We start from the raw sequence: 21,070 nt of genomic DNA, 5'->3' as shown, positions 1-21,070 counted from the left end.
TAAATCAAAATGAGTATTTAAGCATGAGGTACCTGTTTGATGTGTTCCTGATGTTGGTGGGGAGACACGAGAAGATTAGTATATCAGCCAAATATAACAACATGTAGGACTGGAGCAGATCTCGAAAGATTTCAGTCACTATGTGTTGGAACTCACAGGGGCATTGCGGAGACCAAATGGCAGACACCAAATATTCATAGTGTCCCTTGCATGTGTTAAAAGTTTTCCATTAGTCTCTTTCTCTTATGCATATTAGGTTGTAGGCACCTCTGAGGTCCAGTTTGGTAAATATTAGTAATGTGAATTCGTTTAGGCCAAATTAGGCAATTTCAACAAATTTGTCCTGGTTTGGGGACCCTGAAACCTGAACGAATGTTTCCCAAAATTTCGGGAAAAATTTGTTTGCAGGTTAGTGCACTAACCCCGTTAGTGTGCACTAACTCGAAATTTGGGTCCCCCCGAATTTCAAAAGCCCGAACTACGGGAAATACGATATTTCATGCGGTGGGCCGAAAATGAAGCCCGAACCAAAAAGTTAGGGCTTTGCACATCCCTAGTAAATAAACAGGTTCTTTGCAACCTATCATTTAGTCTGGTAATCAGAGGTAGGGGAGAGTAATTTTTCCTAGTGTTGGTACTAAGACTCCTGTAGTCAACGCAGAGCCTGAGGGAACCATTTTTCTTACTTACAAAGAAAAACCCTGCCCCAGCCAGTGATGAAGATGGTTGAATAAATCCACTCTCTAGATTTTCTTTTATGTACTCTGACATGGCCTTGATCTCTGGTGCTGATAGTGGGTGCACCCTGCCTTGAGGAGACATCTTACGTGGGATGAGGTTGAGGAGGCAGTCAAAAGATGTATGGGGAGGTAGTTTTTCTGCCTGCTTTTTATTAAATACATCTGTGAAGTCTGCATACTGGATAGGGAGCCCAGGGGGTACTGGAATGGAGACTCAGGCTGCCTGAATTGATGGGTTGATACAGGGTAAGCAATATTGCTGGCATTGAGGGCCCCACGTAGTAATCTGCAGGGTCTGTCAATCGATGGTAGGATTATGTTGTATTAACCAGGGTAATCTCAAGATAAATGGGATTTATTGCCTTAGGCAACAAAAAATGTAAGTTTCCTGATGTAGTACCCCAATTTGGACTGTGAGTGGGGTGGTGTTGCGGGATATCTAGCCTGGTAATGATTCTCCATATACCGAAGAAATAGTACTGTTGCACCAAGGTCTCCTCAGTTAAATTACCCCCAGCTCCCAAGTCCAGAAAGGCTTCTCTATGGATCTCCCTGGTGTCAATGAAGAGAATTACAGAGACTAGCAATTATAGAGAAGGAGGAGCATGGCCTAGGGTTGCCTTCCCAACCAACCCTAGCTCAGTAGTTTTCTGCCTTTTCTAGACAGTGTGTTGCGTAATGCCAAGGATTCCCACTATAAAGGCTCAAATTCTGAGTTCTTCTCCTCTGCTTCTCCTTGGATGTTAGTCGGGCCCTCTCGAGTTGCATGGGCTCTTCTGCCCGTAGAAACAGGACTGACTCTTTGGTAGGGGCCACTACCGGATCCTGAAATCTTGGGGCCAGCTTGAACTGTCATTAATATGAGTCCTTCTCTCTAAACAGTTTCTGGATTCATAGATCAATTTTAATGGCTAGAGAGATGATATTCTCCAACCCCGGTGGGGGATGTCTCATTCTGCGAGCTCATCTTTGATTCATTCCACAAGCCTCTGCCAGAATATGGCCACCAGATTTTCATTGTTCCAATTCAGCTTCAAGGCCAGGGTTCTGAACCGGATGGCATATTCCACAGTGGGCACTATTCCTTGCTTAAAACAGAAGAGTTAGGAGGCGGCCAAGGAGGAACATCCAGGTTCGTCAAAGATGCACCTAAAGTGGGCAAGAAAGTCTTCCAACTTCCTCATCATTGGGTCATTATGCTCCCAGAGTTGCAAGGCCCAAGCTAGGATGGAACAAGACAATAAGGACAAGATGCAGGTAATCTTCATGCAATCAGAGGAGAAACTAGATGCCTGTAATTAAAAGGACATGAGGCACTGATGCAAGAACCCTCTGCATGCATTTTGGGCCTCTGTCAAACCTTGGTGATGTTGTCAGATATGGGATAGGCCCATGACCAGGACAGGAGCTGGCAATGGTAGACATGGAGAGCCAGTGCCAGGAAGTGAACTTGGAGAGCTTCCTTGCAACCATCCATTTCTTGAAGCAAACCTGCAATCTGTTGGAACTTCTCCTCTTATTGTTGCACCTCGAGTGCTAAGCTTGGTATAGACTGAGCTGCTGAGGAGTCTGGAAGCACATGGCCTCAGCAAGCTGGTGAGCCCTTGCACTGAGACATGGTTGGCACTACATTGCAGGCAAACCGCTAGGCCCCTGCCATCAGTAAGCAGACACACTCAAGATAGGAACTAGGCTTTACCTTTACCAACCCCATTCCCTACAAGTTGAACCCTTGGGTTTGGGGGCCGGCAGAACTTAGCATGGTCCCAATGAGTGAAAGATGTCCAGTGACACGCCAATGGTCAGGGCAGGCAGTGTAACCGCAGAATCGTGATTCAGCCAGTAGTCGTAGCAAGTGGAATACAAGCAAAACATAATTCCAGGCCAAGTTCAGGGCAGGCAACAATCAAGAGAGGTTAAGAAACAAGCTAAGATCAAACACAAGAGAACAGTCTGAAAGACAACGAAGAGCGGAGGAAGGGAGTCAGGGAGCGGGAATGGAACAAAAATCTAGGTCCGGAACAAGGCAGGGGTAGGAACTGGACAAAGGCAGGATCAGAAGCAAAGGCAGGATCAGGAACTGGACAAAGGCAGGATCAGGAACAAAGACAACATACACTGCGAAGGACATGTGGACCTGTTGCTGAAGTGCCTGCTGAGAGCACGAGCTCAGTTTAAATGCCCAGCTAACAGACATCATCAGCATGCATCTTCCAGGATTTCCTATTATAGGGTCTATGATTAGTGCTCAGTGGTATGCATACATGCCTAGGGGCATTGTCCTGGCGCAAAGCGATGTTTGCGTTGAGCAGGTCAGGCTGGAGGTGCCTCAATTAAGCGGAGTCAGAGCCTGTGGTATTGAGGTGAGTGCAGACGGTTGCAGGGTAGTCCCACGACTAGCCAAACATAACAACCATTCAATCTCTTCATTTAAACTAATGGAAGTTACTGTATTTAGTTCAAAAATCCAAAACTGTTCCCTGAAGTTCAACCTAGCCAATCTGTCTTCCCCTCTGCTGTGTTGCCCTATTTGCTCAATGACACACTATCTTAGATCTTCAAAAGTATGCTCATGGTCCAAAATATGTTGATATATTCCAACACATATAGGGACCACTAAAATAATTCATCAGTCTATACCAACAGTCTATACCATCAGTCTATACCAACACTTCAAATTACTCTTGAAGTGTTGGTATAGACTGATGAATTATTTTAGCGGTCCCTATATGTGTTGAATTATATAATTATTGGGGAGACGTATTAATGCTCCATAGTGATTGTGCCAAAATATGTTGAACCATGAGAGCTTGTGCGTTCTTCATACATAGACAACTACAATGTTCAACAAGTCTTTCATGGATTGCCCACTTTTTTCTACCAAGATACATTTCAGGGCAAGGTCAGTTCATGAAATATATAACAAATGTGGACTGGCATAATATAGAGTTTGCAAGCTCAAAAGGGCAGTATACTGTATGGATTAAAACAATCAGGTCATACATAGTACATGACATTTCACTAAATACTACACAAGAGTTTTCATCAAATAGAATCAAAGCAATGTGTCTATATGCTATGAAAAGAGAAATAATATATAAGGATTTGGACACATTAAAGTACATTACTATAGTAAGTGATATTCACATGAGTGGGAGAGTGTTGGAAACGTATTTCAGATCACTCTGTTGGAAGGTATTGAACTAGTTAGTACTGAACTGTAATGAGCTCCTAGTGTTTCCATATTTCACTGTATGTGTACTTACTTGCTTCTTGTTTCTGTGTAAATTGAGTTGCTGGCTGCTTACAGCTCCATTTTATCTTATTAATGAAAGGAGTGCTGTTTTGCTTTGCTGCTCATGCGAAAAAGAAACCTCTCTGGCTTGTTTAGTTTTCTTTAGAAGGTATTATTTTACTTTTTTTTTATCTTTAGCATATGCCTTTTCACTGGTAGCTCAAGGCAAGTTACATTCAGGTACAGTAGGTATTTCCCTGTCTCCAGATGATTTACACTCATAGGAGGTCATTTACTAAGTTGCATTAGGTGATTCACCTGTGCATTAAACACCTTAAAGCAGCCATAAAGCATGGTATTTTAAATATAATGTATTATTTCACCCCATCTATCGCAGGTATGATAATGAGCTGCTTTGTAAATACATGTAAAGCAGCTCATTACTATCCTAAAACATGTAAATAAAATAAGACGGCTTGCCTCAAAAATCACAAAAGGGGTTATTTACTAACCCTGTCGCATGCGAAAAGGGACTTTTTGCATGCGAAAAGTCCCTTTTCGCGTGCAATACCTAGATCAGGGCGGCGTCAGCACCAGAAGAGGAGGAGTCGGGGCAGCGTCGGGGCGGACGCCACAGAAACTTCACTGACGGCGAAAAGGTAAGGCCCCTTATCGCCGCCAGTAGCGTGCCTAATAGCACCACCTTTTACGATGGTGCTATTGGGTGCGAAAGCCGGCAGCGATTGCACCGCGGTGGTGCGATTGCTGCCGGCTTTCACAGGCCTGCCCCCTGCTTCCCCCCCCCCCCACCCCCCATTCCCGCTGAATTCAGAGAGGCTTGCGCCATTGGAAAATCCAGCCCAAAGTTAGCTACAAATTTTGAGCTATAGCTAACTTTCCAAAGTTGATCCGAAGTTAGTTACAAGTCTTGAGTTATAGATAACTATCCCTGGAAGCATCGAGACACTAATATATGCCTCAGTTTATTTGGAGACATGCTTTAAAGGGCCTGAACAGATAAATATCTCCCCCCAAGAAGTGAAACCTCCCTAGGGATCTGGAGAGACCCCCATTCCACCCTCCACCCACCCCCAGCTCCCATCTAGCCCCAGTGCAGAAATAGTTTAAAAAAAAAAGGTAAAGGTAAAGTAAGATGATTATTAGCACAGGCCCATCCTCTCCCTCCCATACCCCACCCTTGTCATCACGCCCTCCCCTTTCACTCCTCTGACCTCCTTCACCACTGTCCTGCAAACGCCCAGCCTCTGATCCCCACCCTTATCCCTTCAATGGCCTCTATTAGTTATAATAAATATATTTATTTATACGACTTGTAAGTATTTACATTAACTGTCATTCAGAAGACAGCAGATGTGTAAAATCCCTGGAAGCAATAGAAGCAACGCACCAAGATAACCAAATATTCCCTTGATTTTAGAGCTCACTATTTTGAGGTTGAGGAAAGTACTTATGACTGGTTTAGAATAAGACTGAAGGTTGAGTTTTTTTCATTTTGTATGACCAGAAGTGTAACTATCCTTTCTGTAATATCCTTCATTGATGTAGAGCGGATGGCTGAGCTGCTGTCGCAGCTGAAGACCCCAGCTGCACTGCTATCTGCTCAAGCTCATGGAATACCTGGCCCACCGGGAAAGGATGGATTACCAGGCCCAGCAGGAGAGCCAGGGTCACCAGGAGTGCAAGGTATGTCATTCTAGCAACATTTCCATATGATTCAATATTGGAATCAGAGAAAACTTTTCATAGATTGAAAAAAAAAATATATATATATATATACTGTAACTTATATATGACTTCCCAATGAATAACTTTTAAAACCATTCCATTACTTTTTGGACTAGATATAGATTATCGACCTGTAATAAATATGTTCTTTGAAATGCTCATCTGTACTTCTAGCTGTTAGATGAGAATGGTGAAAAGCTCATCACTTAAGTGTACTGGAAGTTATGATTTTACCCTGACCAATTTAATTCAGTACAGCTGTAGCCCTTTATCTCTGAGTCCTGTTTCTCGTATCTTCCATCTCTCATAAGACTTTCTACCATGGTCAGGTTTATCGCCGGCAGCTCTGGTACAGACGTTATGGCATTGATATAAAAAGAAGGCTTGCAAGTAAATAAAACAGAAAAGTGTAGAGATTATGTACGCCCTTCTTCCACATAGAGACCAGGTTTATCCCAGGACAAGCAGGATGCAAGTCCTCACATATGGGTGACGTCATTGATGGAGCCCTATTGCGGAAAACTTTCTGTCAAAGTTTCTAGAAACTTTTGACTGGCACTCTGAGCCCACTGAGCATGCCCAGCATGCCATGATATTCTCAGCCACAGGGGTCTCCCTTCAGTCTTCGTTTTTCTGCGCTGCTGTTGGCATCATGGAGCAGGAGCCTGTGTGTTTTCTCACATACTATCTGACTAAAAATCAGATTAAAAAACAAGTATTTCTCTCCCATATCGGGGTCTCCCATGTTACCAATGGCCAGTGAGCACTTTTTCTCTCATTTTACTCTCTTGAGTAAAAATATTTTTTCTTCTCATTTTCATCGACGGCTGATGAGTAAAATATGGCCACGGGATTTAAAAAATGTCCCAACTGTAATCGGACTATGTCCATTACAGATCCATACCTCGAGTGTGTCCTTTGTTTAGGTCAAACACACGATGTAACATCTTGTCCAAACTGTGCTGAAATGACTGTGAAGGGTCGAAAGGCCTGACAAGAAAAGATGGAACACTTATTCCATCTACAACTTTTGCCTTCCCCGTCGATGCCCACTCAATCATCTCCGGCCGGAGTTTCAAAACATTTAATCCTCAAAAAACATCGTCCAGAAGGCTCGGGGGATCGTTCATCGCCGACCCCATCCGTGGCATCGATGAGGTCAGCGGCGGAACATCGAACAAAGCATCGCCATCGGCATCCATCGATCCCGGAGGCACTTCTCTCCCCAGAGAAATCGACTGCAAAATGGCCTCGCCTTCAAGAAATACCGAGGCCTTCGATACCGAGGCCTTCACCTCCTCTTGGTGCGCCGACCATTGAACCTCCACAGGGCCCTGTGGAAGGACCAAGAACACCTCCACCACCACCACATGTAGCTGCTCTGCCGCACCAGCTATCACGGAGGAATTGACAGATTTTATCCATCAAGCAATGCTACAAGCGTTGCAGGACCATCGTCCATCAATGCCCTCGCTGACGTCGATACAGGTGCCCGCACCGATGCCGGTGCCCACACCAATGCTGGTGATAATGCCGGTGCCTGCACCGATGCTGGTACCAATACCGAAGCCACTGCCTGCACCGGCACCGATGCCCGGCCCAATGCTGGAACCAGTCCCGTCAATACCAACGCCAGTGCCTGGGGCCCCAGGACAGCCGGAATTAACGTTGTTTCAACTTCTAATGAACAGATTCGATGCAATCGTCGGTGCTCTACCACCAAAACTGATTTCAGCCAAACCACATGAAGAAGTCCCTAGACGGACACCGTTTGATGATCCACAGCCAGGTCCTTCAGGGCTTTTTCGACCACCAAGGTCTTCTCCCACTTCTCCATGTCGAGAAGACCCATACGATTCCTGGGAGGACAAACATACGGATACTTCTTCTGAGAGTTTTATGTCTGACCCTTCTCCTCCTCCGGAAGGAAGAAATCCCGACTAGAAGATTTATCCTTCACTAATTTTGTTAAGGATATGGCAAACACCATATCATTTACCTTGGTATCTGAAGAGGACATAAGACAACAAACTTTGGAAGTCCTACAGTTCGTGGACCCTACAAAAGAAGTCCTGGCCATCCCTGTCCATGAAGTACTGTTGGAATTACAGCACAGACTCTGGGAGCATCCATGCTCAGTACCATCCATTAACAAGAGAGTGGACCCCACTTATTTAGTTCAAAATGTCCCTGGATACCAAAAATCACAACTGCCACATCAATCAGTTATTGTTGAGTCTGCACAGAAGAAGTCTAAGAGAATACGACCTCATTCCTCCACTCCTCCTGGGAAGGATCACAGATTCCTGGACTCCTTGGGCAGGAAAGTGTATCAGGGAGCCATGCTCAATTCAAGGATTGAGTCATATCAGCTATATATGACGTAATACCAGAGGAATCTGGTGAAACAGATGCAAGATCTCTCAATTTCCCTACCACAGCAGTACCAAGAAGCAGCTCAAGCCATAAAACACAAAGGGTTTGAAGCTGGAAAGCATGAAGTCCGAGCCGCTTATGACAATTTTGAAACTGCTACCAAAGTAATGGCCTCAGGATTAAGTGCATGTCGCTGGGCATGGTTGAAGGGCTCGGACCTCAGGCCTGAGGTCCAGGAAAAACTGGTTGATTTGCCATGCAAAGGAGACAACCTCTTTGGCTCAAAGGTACAGGATGCTGTGGCGCAGTTGAAAGAACATACAGAAACCCTGCGCCAACTGTCATCAGTTCCGCAAGATTCTGCTGCATCATCATCTTACCGTCCTCCAAGAAAGGAATCTCAAAGGCCTTTCTACAGGCAGAGGTGTTATTACCCTCCAGCATCAAGGGGCAGATCTTCTCGTCCACAGCAAAGATCTCAGCCCAGACAACCTAGAGCTGCTAGGCCTCAACCTCCGCTGCAGACGGGACCGGCTGCAGGCTTTTGAGGCCACCACCAGAGACCAAAGCCATCTCCACAACCCACAACCGGATCTACCAGTAGGAGGCCGAATTTCCTCCTTTTACAACCATCGGATACAGATAACAACAGACCAATGGGTGCTCTCAATAATATCTTGAGGTTACCAACTCAATTTTGTCTCAATTCCAAGAGATTCTCCTCCAAAACCTCTTTCACTAAGCGAAAATCACATAATTCATCTACAAGCAGAATTATCCACCCTTCTGAGAGCCAGAGTCATAGAGGCGGTGCCCCGGACTCAGCAGGGCAGAGGATTCTACTCCCGTTATTTCCTCATTCCAAAGAAAACCGGAGGCCTACATCCCATCTTAGACCTCAGAAATCTCAACAAATTTCTGAAGAAAGAAAAGTTCAGGGTGGTTTCTCTAGGCACCATGCTTCCACTTCTTCAAACAGGAGATTGGCTTTGTTCTCTGGATCTACAAGACACTTACGCTCACATTCCAATCTTCCCCCCTCATCGCAAGTATCTGCATTTCCTGGTGAGTTATCAGCATTTCCGATACAGAGTACTACCATTCGGACTTGCCTCAGCTCCCAGAGTATTCACAAAATGCCTGGCAGTAATAGCAGCACACTTACACAAAGAAAGTGTCCATGTCTTCCCCTGTCTAGACAACTGGCTCATCAGAAGTCAATCTCAACAAGGAACTCTGGCTTCTCTCAGTCGAACAATTACTCTACTTCACTCCATGGGCTTTCTCATCAATTATCAAAAGTCCCATCTAACTCCATCTCACCTGCTTCAATTCATAGGAGCAGAATTTAACACCATACTTTCAAAAGCTTTTCTACCCGACAATCGGGCAGACACACTTTCCCTATCGGCGAACTCACTACACTCAAAGAAACAAGCAACAGCTCATCAGTTTCTAACCTTACTAGGCCACATGGCCTCCACAGTTCATGTCACTCCTATGGCAAGACTAGCCATGAGAATAACCCAATGGACTTTAAGATCACAATGGATCCAAGCCATTCAACCACTGTCCTCTCCAATTCAAGTAACCCACCAGCTGCGTTCATCTCTACTTTGGTGGGCGAACAAGGACAACTTGCGCAAGGGCCTGCCCTTCCAACAACCAGTTCCACAGATAACTTTAACTACAGCTGCATCCACCTTAGATTGGAGAGCTCACATAGACAATCTCCAAACCCAAGGTACTTGGACAAAACTCGAAGTAACATTTCAAATCAATTTCTTGGAACTTCAAGCTATACGTTATGCTCTGCATGTGTTCAAGGACTGCCTTTCACACAAGACTGTTCTAATTCAAATGGACAATACAGTAGCCATATGGTACCTGAACAAACAAGGAAGTACGGGCTCGTATCTCCTTTGTCAAGAAGCTGCACAGATTTGGGATTGGGCCCTAACACACTCAATGTTTCTCCGGGCCACTTATCTGGCAGGCATTCACAACGTAGTGGCAGACCGCCTCAGTCATCAGTTCCAACCACACGAGTGGTCCCTGGATCCCTTAGTAGCGACCAGGATATTTCAATGTTGGGGGCAACCAACAATAGACCTCTTTGCATCACACCTGAATCACAAAGTGGCAAATTCTGCGCTCTGCACAGACACAAACACCAGCCAGCCAAGGAAGCCTTTGCTCGCCCTTGGAACTTAGAACTATTATACGCGTATCCTCCAACACCGCTCATAACCAAAACTCTAGTAAAGCTACAACAGGACAAGGGGTCCATGATACTCATAGCCCCGTATTGGCGTCAACAAGTATGGTTTTCCACACTTCTAGATCTCTCGATCAGAGAACCAATTCGCCTGGGTGTAGCTCCCACTCTCATAACTCAGGATCAAGGTCAGTTGCGCCATTCCAACCTTCAATCCCTATCCCTGACAGCGTGGATGTTGAAAGCTTGATCCTACAACCACTCAATCTTTCAACCAATGTTTCTCAAGTGCTTATAGCTTCACGTAAACCTTCAACACGAAAGAACTATTCTTCGCAATGGAAAAGGTTTACTTTGTGGTGCACGCAAAAGGACATTGACCCTTTCTCCTGCCCCACAACTTATCTATTAGACTATTTATGCCATCTTTCAGACTCTGGTCTCCAAACTTAAGTGCAATCTCAGCTTACCATAATAAGTTAAGAGATGCACCCATATCCATACAACCTCTTGTCAGCAGGTTTATGAGAGGTTTAACTCACCTTAAACCCCAATTCGGCCACCAGTCACAGAATGGGACCTGAATCTGGTCTTAACAAGGCTCATGCATTCTCCTTTTGAACCCATGACTTCCTGTGATCTTAAATTTCTCACATGGAAGATTATCTTCCTCATAGCCATTACGTCTGCTAGAAGGGTTAGTGAGTTACAAGCACTTGTCACATACTCATCCTATACAAAATTCCTACATGACAGAGTGGTTCTCTGAACACATCCAAAATTCCTCCCCAAGGTAGTTACGGAATTCCACTTGAACCAATCCATAGTTTTGCCCACATTCTTTCCAAGGCCTCATTCTCACCAAGGGGAACGGGCCTTACATACCTTGGACTGTAAACGTGCGCTTGCATGTTACTTAGACCGCACTGCAGTCCACAGGAAATCCACTCAACTCTTTGTATCTTTTGATCCAAATAAACCGGGTAAAGCAGTGGGCAAGCACACTCTCTCCAACTGGCTAGCAGATTGCATTCAGTTCTGTTATGAAAAAGCAGGCCTTCCTCTCCAAGGGCGAGTAAAGGCACATTCAGTAAGAGCAATATCAACCTCAGTAGCACACTATCGTTCAGTGCCAATTCTTGACATATGTAAAGCGGCAACATGGAGTTCTCTTCACACCTTTGCAGCTCATTACTGTTTGAACAAAGAAAGACGACAAGATTCAGCCTACGGACAATCTGTCTTAAAGAACTTGTTTCCAGTATAACCCCAACTCCTTCTACATCCAACCTGCTGTGATCTTCGGCTGCCTCATTTTCACCAACAATACTTCAGTGTTGCTTCATTACAAAATGACTCAGCCTCTAGCTTGCTATTCACCCATATGTGAGGACTAGCATCCTGCTTGTCCTGGGATAAAGCAAAATTGTTTACCTTGTAATAGGTGTTATCCAAGGACATGAAACCCACCCACCACCCCGTGGAGTTGGGTCTGATAAGTTTTATTATTTTATTTTTTGCTAATGCTTATTGCTACATACGAGACTGAAGGGAGACCCCTGTGGCTGAGAATATCATGGCATGCTGGGCATGCTCAGTGGGTTCAGAGTGCCAGTCAAATGTTTCTAGAAACTTTGACAGAAAGTTTTCCGCAATAGGGCTCCATCAATGATCTCACCCATATGTGAGGACTACATCTTGCTGTCCTGGGATAACACCTATTACAAGGTAAGCAATTTTGCTTTCTTTCAAAAGATAAACAGATTTATTGAGGATTGCTTGCATACAAGCAATGACAAATAAAGCAAAGGAGAAACAGCAAGGAGCAGGCACCCAACATGTGCCTTCTCTGTTTTAAAGGCAAAAGTCACCAAGGCAATGTGTAATTTCCTACTGAGTTTACACAGCCATAAATAGTAGCATGTAAACCAGAGTTTCCCAAGCCTGCCCTGGGGACCCCACAACCAGTCAGACTTTCAGGACATCCACAATGAATATATGCATGAGATAGATTTGCATGTCATAGAGCCTCGGTATATACAAATTTATCTCATGCATATTCATTGCGGATATCCTGAAAACCTGAATGGCTATGGGATCCCCAGGACAGACTTGGAAGGCCCTGCTTTAAACTAAAGTACCTAACTTCTAATCACCTAATCTCTGTTGCATCAATTTATGATTACTTATCAGGGATGTGAATCGTTTTTTGACGATTTAAAATATCGTCCGATATATTTTAAATCATCAAAAATCGTTAGAGGCGATATACAATAGGAATTCCCCCGATTTATCGTCAAAAATCGTAAATCGGGGGAAGGGGGAGGGCGGGAAAACCGGCACACTAAAACAACCCTAAAACCTACCCCAACCCTTTAAAATAAATCCCCCACCCTCCTGAACCCCCCCAAAATGTCTTAAATTACCTGGGGTCCAGTGGGGGGGTCCCGGTGTGATCTTCCACTCTTGGGCCACGGGTGCGTTAATAGAAATGGCGCCGGCGCCATTTTGGTTCCTGTCCCCCGACGTCACGAGCGCAGGAGATCGCTCCCGGACCCCCGCTGGACCCCCAGGGACTTTTGGCCAGCTTGGGGGGGCCTCCTGACCCCCACAAGACTTGCCAAAAGTCCAGCGGGGGTCCGGAAGCGACCTCCTGCACTCGAATCGTATTGTCGTATTGCAAAATGGCCATACGGCCGGCGCCATTTTGCAATACGGCAATATGGCCATACGGCCGGCGCCATTTTGCAATACGGCAATACGATTCGAGTGCAGGAGGTCGCTTCCAGACCCCCACTGGACTTTGCCCTGTCATATGACAGGGCAAAGGTAGCGCCAGCTCCATTTCTATTAACGCACCCGTGGCCCGAGAGTGGAAGATCACACTGGGACCCACCCACTGGACCCCAGGTAATTTAAGACATTTGGGGGGGGGTTCGGGAGGGTGGGGGATTTATTTTAAAGGGTCGGGGTGGGTTTTAGGGTTGTTTTAGTGTGCCGGTTTACGATTTACACGATTTAAAAGAAACAAAACCGCGACGATCCGATTCCCTCCCCCCCCAGCCAAAATCGATCGTTAAGATGATCGATCACACGATTCACATCTCTATTACTTATAAATCAGCACACTCTAGCAATCACTAGCAAGCTCAGCCTTTCGGAATTTTACTTTATTTTCTGACTTTTATCTCACCTCTGCCCCAATAGTTTTAAGCAAGGATCTAAACAGCTCAAATCATCTGGTAGTCTTTTCTTGTTTCTCTCTGTCACTGGGCTATTGCAAGCTAAAAGAACCAGCAGTTCCTGTATAAATGGATGGCTCACTTCCCCAACTTTTTCTCCAACCTCCCATACATATACAGTCTGATAATCAAATTTGCCCAGTACCTTGTGAATATGCCGGCTCAGCTTGATGTCTTCAGGCTACGGACCTGGCACAAAAGTTATGTTGAGCGGTACAACGCTGACCAGAAATCCTGTTAGCCTCCGATCACAAAAAAACCAGGACCCTTGCACACTACACTGTCACCAGCCATGTACAAAGGCAATAAAAAACATTCTGTTATTTCCTATTTTGAGACGTCTAATCATCCCAACTCTCAACTGAACTCTCAATTGTATACCTCTTAATTCACTCTCTTCTCCCTGTACCTGCATGCCCTCCCCTTCTAACCTAATAATTCGCTCTGGACTTGATATGCCTATCTCTGATATTGTTTAAATGGTTTTGTACTGCTACCCAACTGCTAAGAATATGTTTAACGTTCATATTACTGCTCAGTTACAAGATAAATGTATACTTTTGTAAACCGTTATGATGGCTCAACCGAATAACGGTATATAAAACTGAACAAATAAATAAATAAATAAAAGAAAATCAGCACCAACAAAACATCAGCAACCAAAAAGAAAGATGAAACACTGACAACAGCACAGAGAATCCTAGTGAAAGAAACAATGGGTGATAAACTAATGGACAATGAATAAAACAACAATCCCAAATGCAGAATGTAGAATTACAGCTGCTAGGTTTTATCGTAGAAATTTCTTTATTTTCTGTATAGGTAGTGCTAAATTATTATCTTTTGTTAGTTTGGTCTGCTCTGGGATAGAGTAAGTCAGACTGAAATGCTGAAGAGGAAAGCACAAATGAAGATATCTGGAGCCCAGAGCTTTGTGAAGATTGATACTGATGAGTAAGACAAACCCTGGAGTGAAGCCTGAAAATGAGATGAGCTCAAAAGGAGAACATCAAGACAAGACTGGAGTAGCCAAAGAAAAAAGGGACTACATCTTTCTGTTTATCTATAACACAGGAACCAATAACTTGTGCCTTATGTAAAGACCCTTGTTCATGTCATTATCTGGCCATCTAATGAGGGTGTATGTTGCAAGCAGCTTGAAAAATCTCTGAAAAGAAAGGCAGTGAGAAGTGCCATCAAGGGAGCTTCAGAAATTGAAACTCACAGCTTTGCATTGTAAAACTGAAGTCTACATTTAATTTCTAGTTCACACATTTGAAGAATTCAGGTTCCAGACATATAGTCCATATTCAGCCATTGGCTGGCTAGGAAAGCTAACCAAATAAACTTATCTAGCTAACAGCCAGGATATTTAGCAGCATGGGCCAGTTATCTTAAAAATGAGGGCTGCTTTTTGGCTCCCATAAAGTTTTTCATCTATGTTAGCCAGATAATGCTAAACATCAGTGTTTGTCTGGATAACTTAGCTGGATAACTGGCCCTGTCTCTGACTTATCTGTCTAACTTGTTAGATAAAAAGTGTGCCAGCTAAATCCGGGGTCATCAGACTAACAGGATTTTAGATCCTGAGGTTTATGTGGCTAAATCTGGGATTTAACTTTACAAATCATTTTCAGTATTGACCTTTTAATACTTTCCTTCTATTCATTCTGAGGCTTCCATTTTAACATAAACTGTAAATTGCTATGCTTTGTGCTACAATATTTTCCTATGTGCAAACGTGAAGTGAAATAAGTTGGCGGTCACTCCCATTGGCAAAAGATGAGGACTCCATTTTGAGGAAAATAAATGAGATGAATAAGAGCAAGGTAAAAAGACAAGATGTTTCTTGTTAGTGTATTCTGCTTGTTTATAAATCCCTCTAGTAACATATCAGGAAGTACTGCATTTCTGAAAAAAATCAGGATTCACTCTAAGGTTAGGGCAAGTCATGGTCTTCAGAAACTTGGCTTGATTATTTTGAAAAATGTCTTAAATTACTCTTTGCTTTTATGTAGGTAGAAGAGCAACAGTAGGGCAGTGTGAGTCTAGCAACATGGTGTTCCAGAATCTGAATATATGGTCTCATAGCAACTAAACAAAGAACTCAGGAAGCCTTGGTCAATTTTATATGTACTTCTGTTTTGTTTTCTGCATATCACTGTGCAAAATGTTAGAACCCATATTGATCTTGAGGAAATCTGGATCCTTTGAGAATTTTGACACTTTATATTTGACCAACATGAAAATTATACAGACACATTGTTTAGATTTGATCTATGTAGTCTTCGATGCTCATGTACAATTTTATCTCTGGATAATTTTCATATTGAGACAATAGAAGGTATTAACTTATGCTGATTACGTATGCCTATATTATGCAAATGTAGCAAAACTTTTTTAAAAGACTATAAAGTGTAAAAATATGGGTCTCAGATTATCAGAGGGGTTTCTCCTGAAGCCCGGAAAGGTATTGTATAGTCTGGTGTTTCTCAAGTCAGTCCTGGAGTACCTCCACCATTCTCCCTAGCCAATCTTGTTTTCAGGATACTCACAATGAATATGCATGAGATAGATTTGCATGCAGGAGAGGTAGTACATGCAAATCAATCCCATGCATATTTATTGTGGATATTGTGGAAACCAGACTGACTACAGGGTGTCCTAACACCAACATTAGAAACTCTGGTACAATCAGGGTACACTAATTGTGTGCATGTCCAACCAAGTCTTCATGATTCACTTCATAAGTAAAAATTGACAAGAGCCATGCCAAAGACATGCAGCATAACTAGAAGCTTCCTGCAATTTTTTTTCTTCCTTTAAAAAAACCTCCTTTCATTTTGGATTCTGAAACCTAATGAAAATGAAGAATATGCAGTCTGTATCCTATAGGACAATCTGTTTGTTCTTCTCACACAGCTCCTTCTAAGCCCATATTTCTTTTGACTCTCTTTGACCACACACACACACACAGATACATATGCATGCACATACCCTGAATTTTCATTGGGTTTTTTTGTATTATTTCATATAACTTCTAATATATCTTGATCTTTATAAGAATGACCTCAAGAAATTACATTCTACATTGCCAACTTTCTGCTGTACTCAAGCTGACCTTTGAAACCCCTAAAATATCCTATCAAAAATTGCATCATACATGAGTTTATAAAAGTATAAAGACATAAGAACATTGAGCCTGATATTCATGGAAACATAGACACCTAGAAACATAGAAATAAAGGCAGAAAAGGACCAAATGGTCCATCCATTCTGCCCAGCAAGCTTATGGTAGCATCTGCCACACCATACAGGTCACCCCCATACTTATCAGTTTCCTATACAAGTTGCTGTCTGAGTCCAATTCCTCATTACCTCTTGCCATTGAAGCAGAAAGCAATGTTGGAGCTGTATCAGAACTATCAGGCTTATTGGTTAAGAGTAGTAACAGCCATATCAGCAAGTTACCCCATGCTTATTTGTTTTTCTAGACTATAAAATTCAATGTCCTTGTTGTTTGCTGTCTGAATCTAATTCCCCTTGTCCTCTTTTCCCCCTGCTGTTAAAGCAGAGAGCAATAATGGAGTTGCATCAACAGTATGAAGGTTTACTGGTTAAAGGTAGTATCCGCCACCAGGGGCGGATTGTGGAAAAATAGTGGCCCGGGGGATTTTTCTCCATACTGGCCCATGGGTACCCAATTACACATACAATTTGGTGAGTCACCAAATACAGAATAAAGGGACCATAAAATATACACAGAAATGCACAGACAAACTGAACTGGAAATCACAACAAGTTAGACTGTATGTAATGCAGCAATGGAAAAACAGAAAATACCATAATTCCTCATAAAACATCAAACAATAAAATCAAGAACTATAAAACATCATAGGAACAACATAGGAAAATGATACTAAAAATATATATTTCAAAACTGCTGATGAATAGAGCTTCCAGTAATTTAACTCAGGGAAATTTTCAAAAATGTGTATATAACACCAATAAAATATTTCAAAAAGAGCAGACATCAAATAATATTCAATAATTAAAACTAATAAGGATTTTAAAAAGCCCCTGCTGTCCCCTTCTGTGGGAGCTCTTGATTTCCAGTCACCCTGATATTGTCGAGGATTAGGAGGTTATCCTCTCTCTCTCACACATACTCACATGTCCATTCTCTCTCACACATACACTGTCACATACATATACATTCATGTTCTTATATCCACCATAACCTCTCGCTCTCACTGACACTGACACACTCTCAGGCTCTAAGACACTCTCTCCCCCTCCACACCAAACCCCCCCCCCCCCCCCCCCCCCGCACACAAACTCTTACTCCCCTGGATTTTCTCATACACACTCATGCTCTCACACTCACTGGCTCCCTCACATACATACAAACACACACACACTGAACCCCAGGCAGGCTCCCAGTCATTCTCACACCACTCCCTCCCCATCCCCCAGGCATGCACACATTCATTATCATACACACAGACCCCCAGGCAGGCACCCATGCATTCACACACATACACCCCCCAGGCAGAGTCCCATTCATACACATGCACACTCTCTTTTGCCAGCAACCTCAAAACCTCTCTCTTTCCTCTGCTGCCACTGTCACTGCTGCCACATGGCTATTGGGGAGGTGCCAATTGCTGCTACTGACACTGAAGCCCATTCTGCTGCCTCCTCTGTGCAGGCCCCGTGGGCTTCCACTTTCTCCATGCTGATCTCATACATTGTGAGATCCACATAGAGAAAGTGCTATTCTTGCACATTCCCAAAGATGACATGTGCCAATCACTAAAAAGTAATTAATTTATTTTTTTTTACCTTTGCTGTCTGATCTTAATTTTCTAATTGGTTGGTCACAGGCTTTTTTTTTCCACCTTCCCTTTCTTATTTTTTTTGCCAATTCCTTTTATATTGTCTTTTTTTCTGTTTCTTTTCTCTCCATCTTCTTCCCTCAAACACACAGGTTCTCATTCTCACATGCATTTCTCTCTCTCACACATACACAGTCTCTCACATGCTGTCTTGCTCAAGCACAGGCTCTCACTGTCACATGTTCTCTCTCATACAATCATTCATACACAAGCTCTCATTGTCACATGCTCTCTCTCACACACACACAGGCTCTCTATCACTCCCACATGCTGTCTTGCTCAAAAGCAGAGGCTCTCACTGTCACATGCTCTCTCTCATACCATCATTCATACACACAGGCTCTCACTGTCATATGCTGTCTCTCTCACACACACACATAGGCTCTCTCACATGCTGTCTCTGCAAACATTCAGGTCCTCACTCTCACACACAATCTCTCAACTCATCTCATACACGCATACACACACACACTCTACAGACCCTCAGCCTCTCTCTCACCTTTGGGCTTCCTCTTCACGGGTCGCCGCAGGATGGGCTCTGCAGCAGCCCTGATCTTCTCGGGCCGCAGTGGCCCTGATCTTCTCGGGCTGCGGCGGCCCTGCTACCGGGCCTCTTCCTCTTCTCGGGCCGTTGCGACTTCGGATTCATGGTGGCCCGTAAGCGCTGCTCCTCTTCTGCACGCGCTGATGCTCCTCCTCCTTCCTGCCCATGCGGCTCTGGCAACGTTTACTTCCGGGGCCGCACAGGCAGGAAGGAGGAGGAGCATCAGTGCATTTAAATGTGATCTTTTTCTTCGGGCCATGGTGACGCGAGCCTCACTGTGGCCCTGCCCATCTGCCTGTCGCAGCGCCGCATGAGCCTCCCTGCGCCCGGGGGCATTGGCTCCCCTCGGGATACCACTGCTCGCGGCGCCCCAGGCCCAGTGCTTCCACCGGCCCTGCCCGCAGGTTGCTCTTCGGGCCGCAGCACCAGCAGACCTTCTTCTTGTCTTTGGCTGGGAAGTTTTTAAAAAAAAAAAATCACATGATGGGAGCGACCGGCCCACCGGGAGGGAAGCCCGATCCCCCGATAGGCCAATCCGCCCCTGTCCGCCACACCAGCAAGTTTACCCCATGCACTCTTTTCTTCATTTCCATCGTCTGGCCTTTAGGGATCCACAGTGTTTATCCCAAGTCCCTTTGAAATCTTTCAGTTTTTGTCTTCACCACCTCCTCCGGAAGGGCACTCCAGACATCCAGCATCATCTCTGTGAAGAAATATTTCCTGAAGTTGGTTCTCAGTCATCCTCTCTGGAGTTTCATTATGTGATCCCTAGTTCTACTGACTTCATTCCAATGGAAAAGGTTTTTCAATTGTGCATCATTAAAACCTTTCAGATATCTGAAGATCTATATCATATCTCCCCTGCATCCAACAGGGGAGAGCAGTTAGTGGGATAACTTGTCCAGCATATTCAGTGGAGCACTACCAGGTAAAGTCCTAATAAGCAGGATAAACTTTTCTGAAAAACTTTGGGACTGCTCTCCGTCACAACCAGATTTTGCTGGATATGCTTATCAGAGTTTGCCAGATAACTTATCCAACTAACTTAACTCCATCCCAGAATGCCTCCCTATGACTAAGTTTTATTTGGCTAACCACTTAACAAGATAACTTGAAGTCATCAGAGTATGGGAATTTTAAAAGCCCGTGGTTTGTCCCGCTACCGAATTTAGCTGGACAAGACATTTGCTTATCGACCACATTGGTTTCTACATACATTTTCCTTTCTTAGGGAGGATTTAGTTACATGAAGCTGAGTGGACATGAATTTGGCTTTAGATATTTTGAGATTTCACCACATCTCTTTCTCAAGAGTGGCTGGGACACTATGATTTCTATTAGTGTAACCTGAACTGAGCAAACAGTATGTAACAGGAAGATATTCTATGTTTTTGTACTCATGCCTGGCATATTTTTTCTTAGGCTATTTTAGTGCCGTGTTAGTGAACTTTATAGCAACAGTGACTCAGATGTTCCACAGTGACGGCATGCTCCAGTTTTATTGTAAATTTGGTTCAAGTCCCTTGCGCTGCTCCCTCAGTATTGAAAATTGAAGCACTTTTGCTGGCAGCTGAAAGTGCCAAGGAGGTCGCAGCTGCATGCAGGTCACTTTGAAGAATGTCTAGATGATCTTGAAAGCTTTAGAAATCTACACAGTCTTTAAACTGAAGTCCGGTGGCAAGGGCAAAGAAGAAGGAAACAGAGAGTAGATGAGGGAAACCATGGACACAGGAAACTTAAAGGTACAGCAGGGGATTTCCTTCTTAAAAGTAAATAACCAATTAACAGTCACTAATTTAATTTTTAAAAATCTAATTATTTCATATTTACATTGCACGCTACCAAAAAGGATTTTCTTAAGGCAATAGTTTTAGATACATTCCATACAACATACCAACTTCTCTGTTGTTTGATTCTATATCTTCCTCTTTAAATATTATTCTTAGTTCTCCTATTCCTTTTACCATAATACAGGTTTATGTTTTTTGTATAAATGTCTTTATTAGTTTTTTTACAGAGAAAAGAACAAACTGTGCAATGACAAACCATAATAGAAAGTAACAACATTAAC

At 43.7% G+C, this 21,070-nt stretch overlaps 1 protein-coding gene across 5 annotated transcripts in view; it reads left to right on the top strand.

The window, feature by feature from the left end:
- Positions 1 to 21,070, top strand: part of COL19A1 (collagen type XIX alpha 1 chain) — a 1,176,857-nt gene that overhangs the window by 1,131,893 nt on the left and 23,894 nt on the right. For 4 of the 5 annotated variants that reach the window (XM_029595659.1, XM_029595658.1, XM_029595657.1 and 1 more), the window contains one exon: positions 5,542 to 5,679. In XM_029595659.1, coding sequence (XP_029451519.1) covers positions 5,542 to 5,679 — 138 coding nt within the window. Of the gene's footprint in view, positions 1 to 5,541; positions 5,680 to 14,407; positions 16,882 to 21,070 lie in introns of those variants that run through there. The other variant, XM_029595661.1, reaches the window with a different exon arrangement.

This window comes from Rhinatrema bivittatum, chromosome 3, assembly GCF_901001135.1.
Source record: "Rhinatrema bivittatum chromosome 3, aRhiBiv1.1, whole genome shotgun sequence".
Classification (NCBI taxonomy): Eukaryota; Metazoa; Chordata; class Amphibia; order Gymnophiona; family Rhinatrematidae; genus Rhinatrema; species Rhinatrema bivittatum.
Note: the sequence above shows the minus strand (reverse complement) of the source record. Positions and strands in the feature narration are given on the sequence as shown.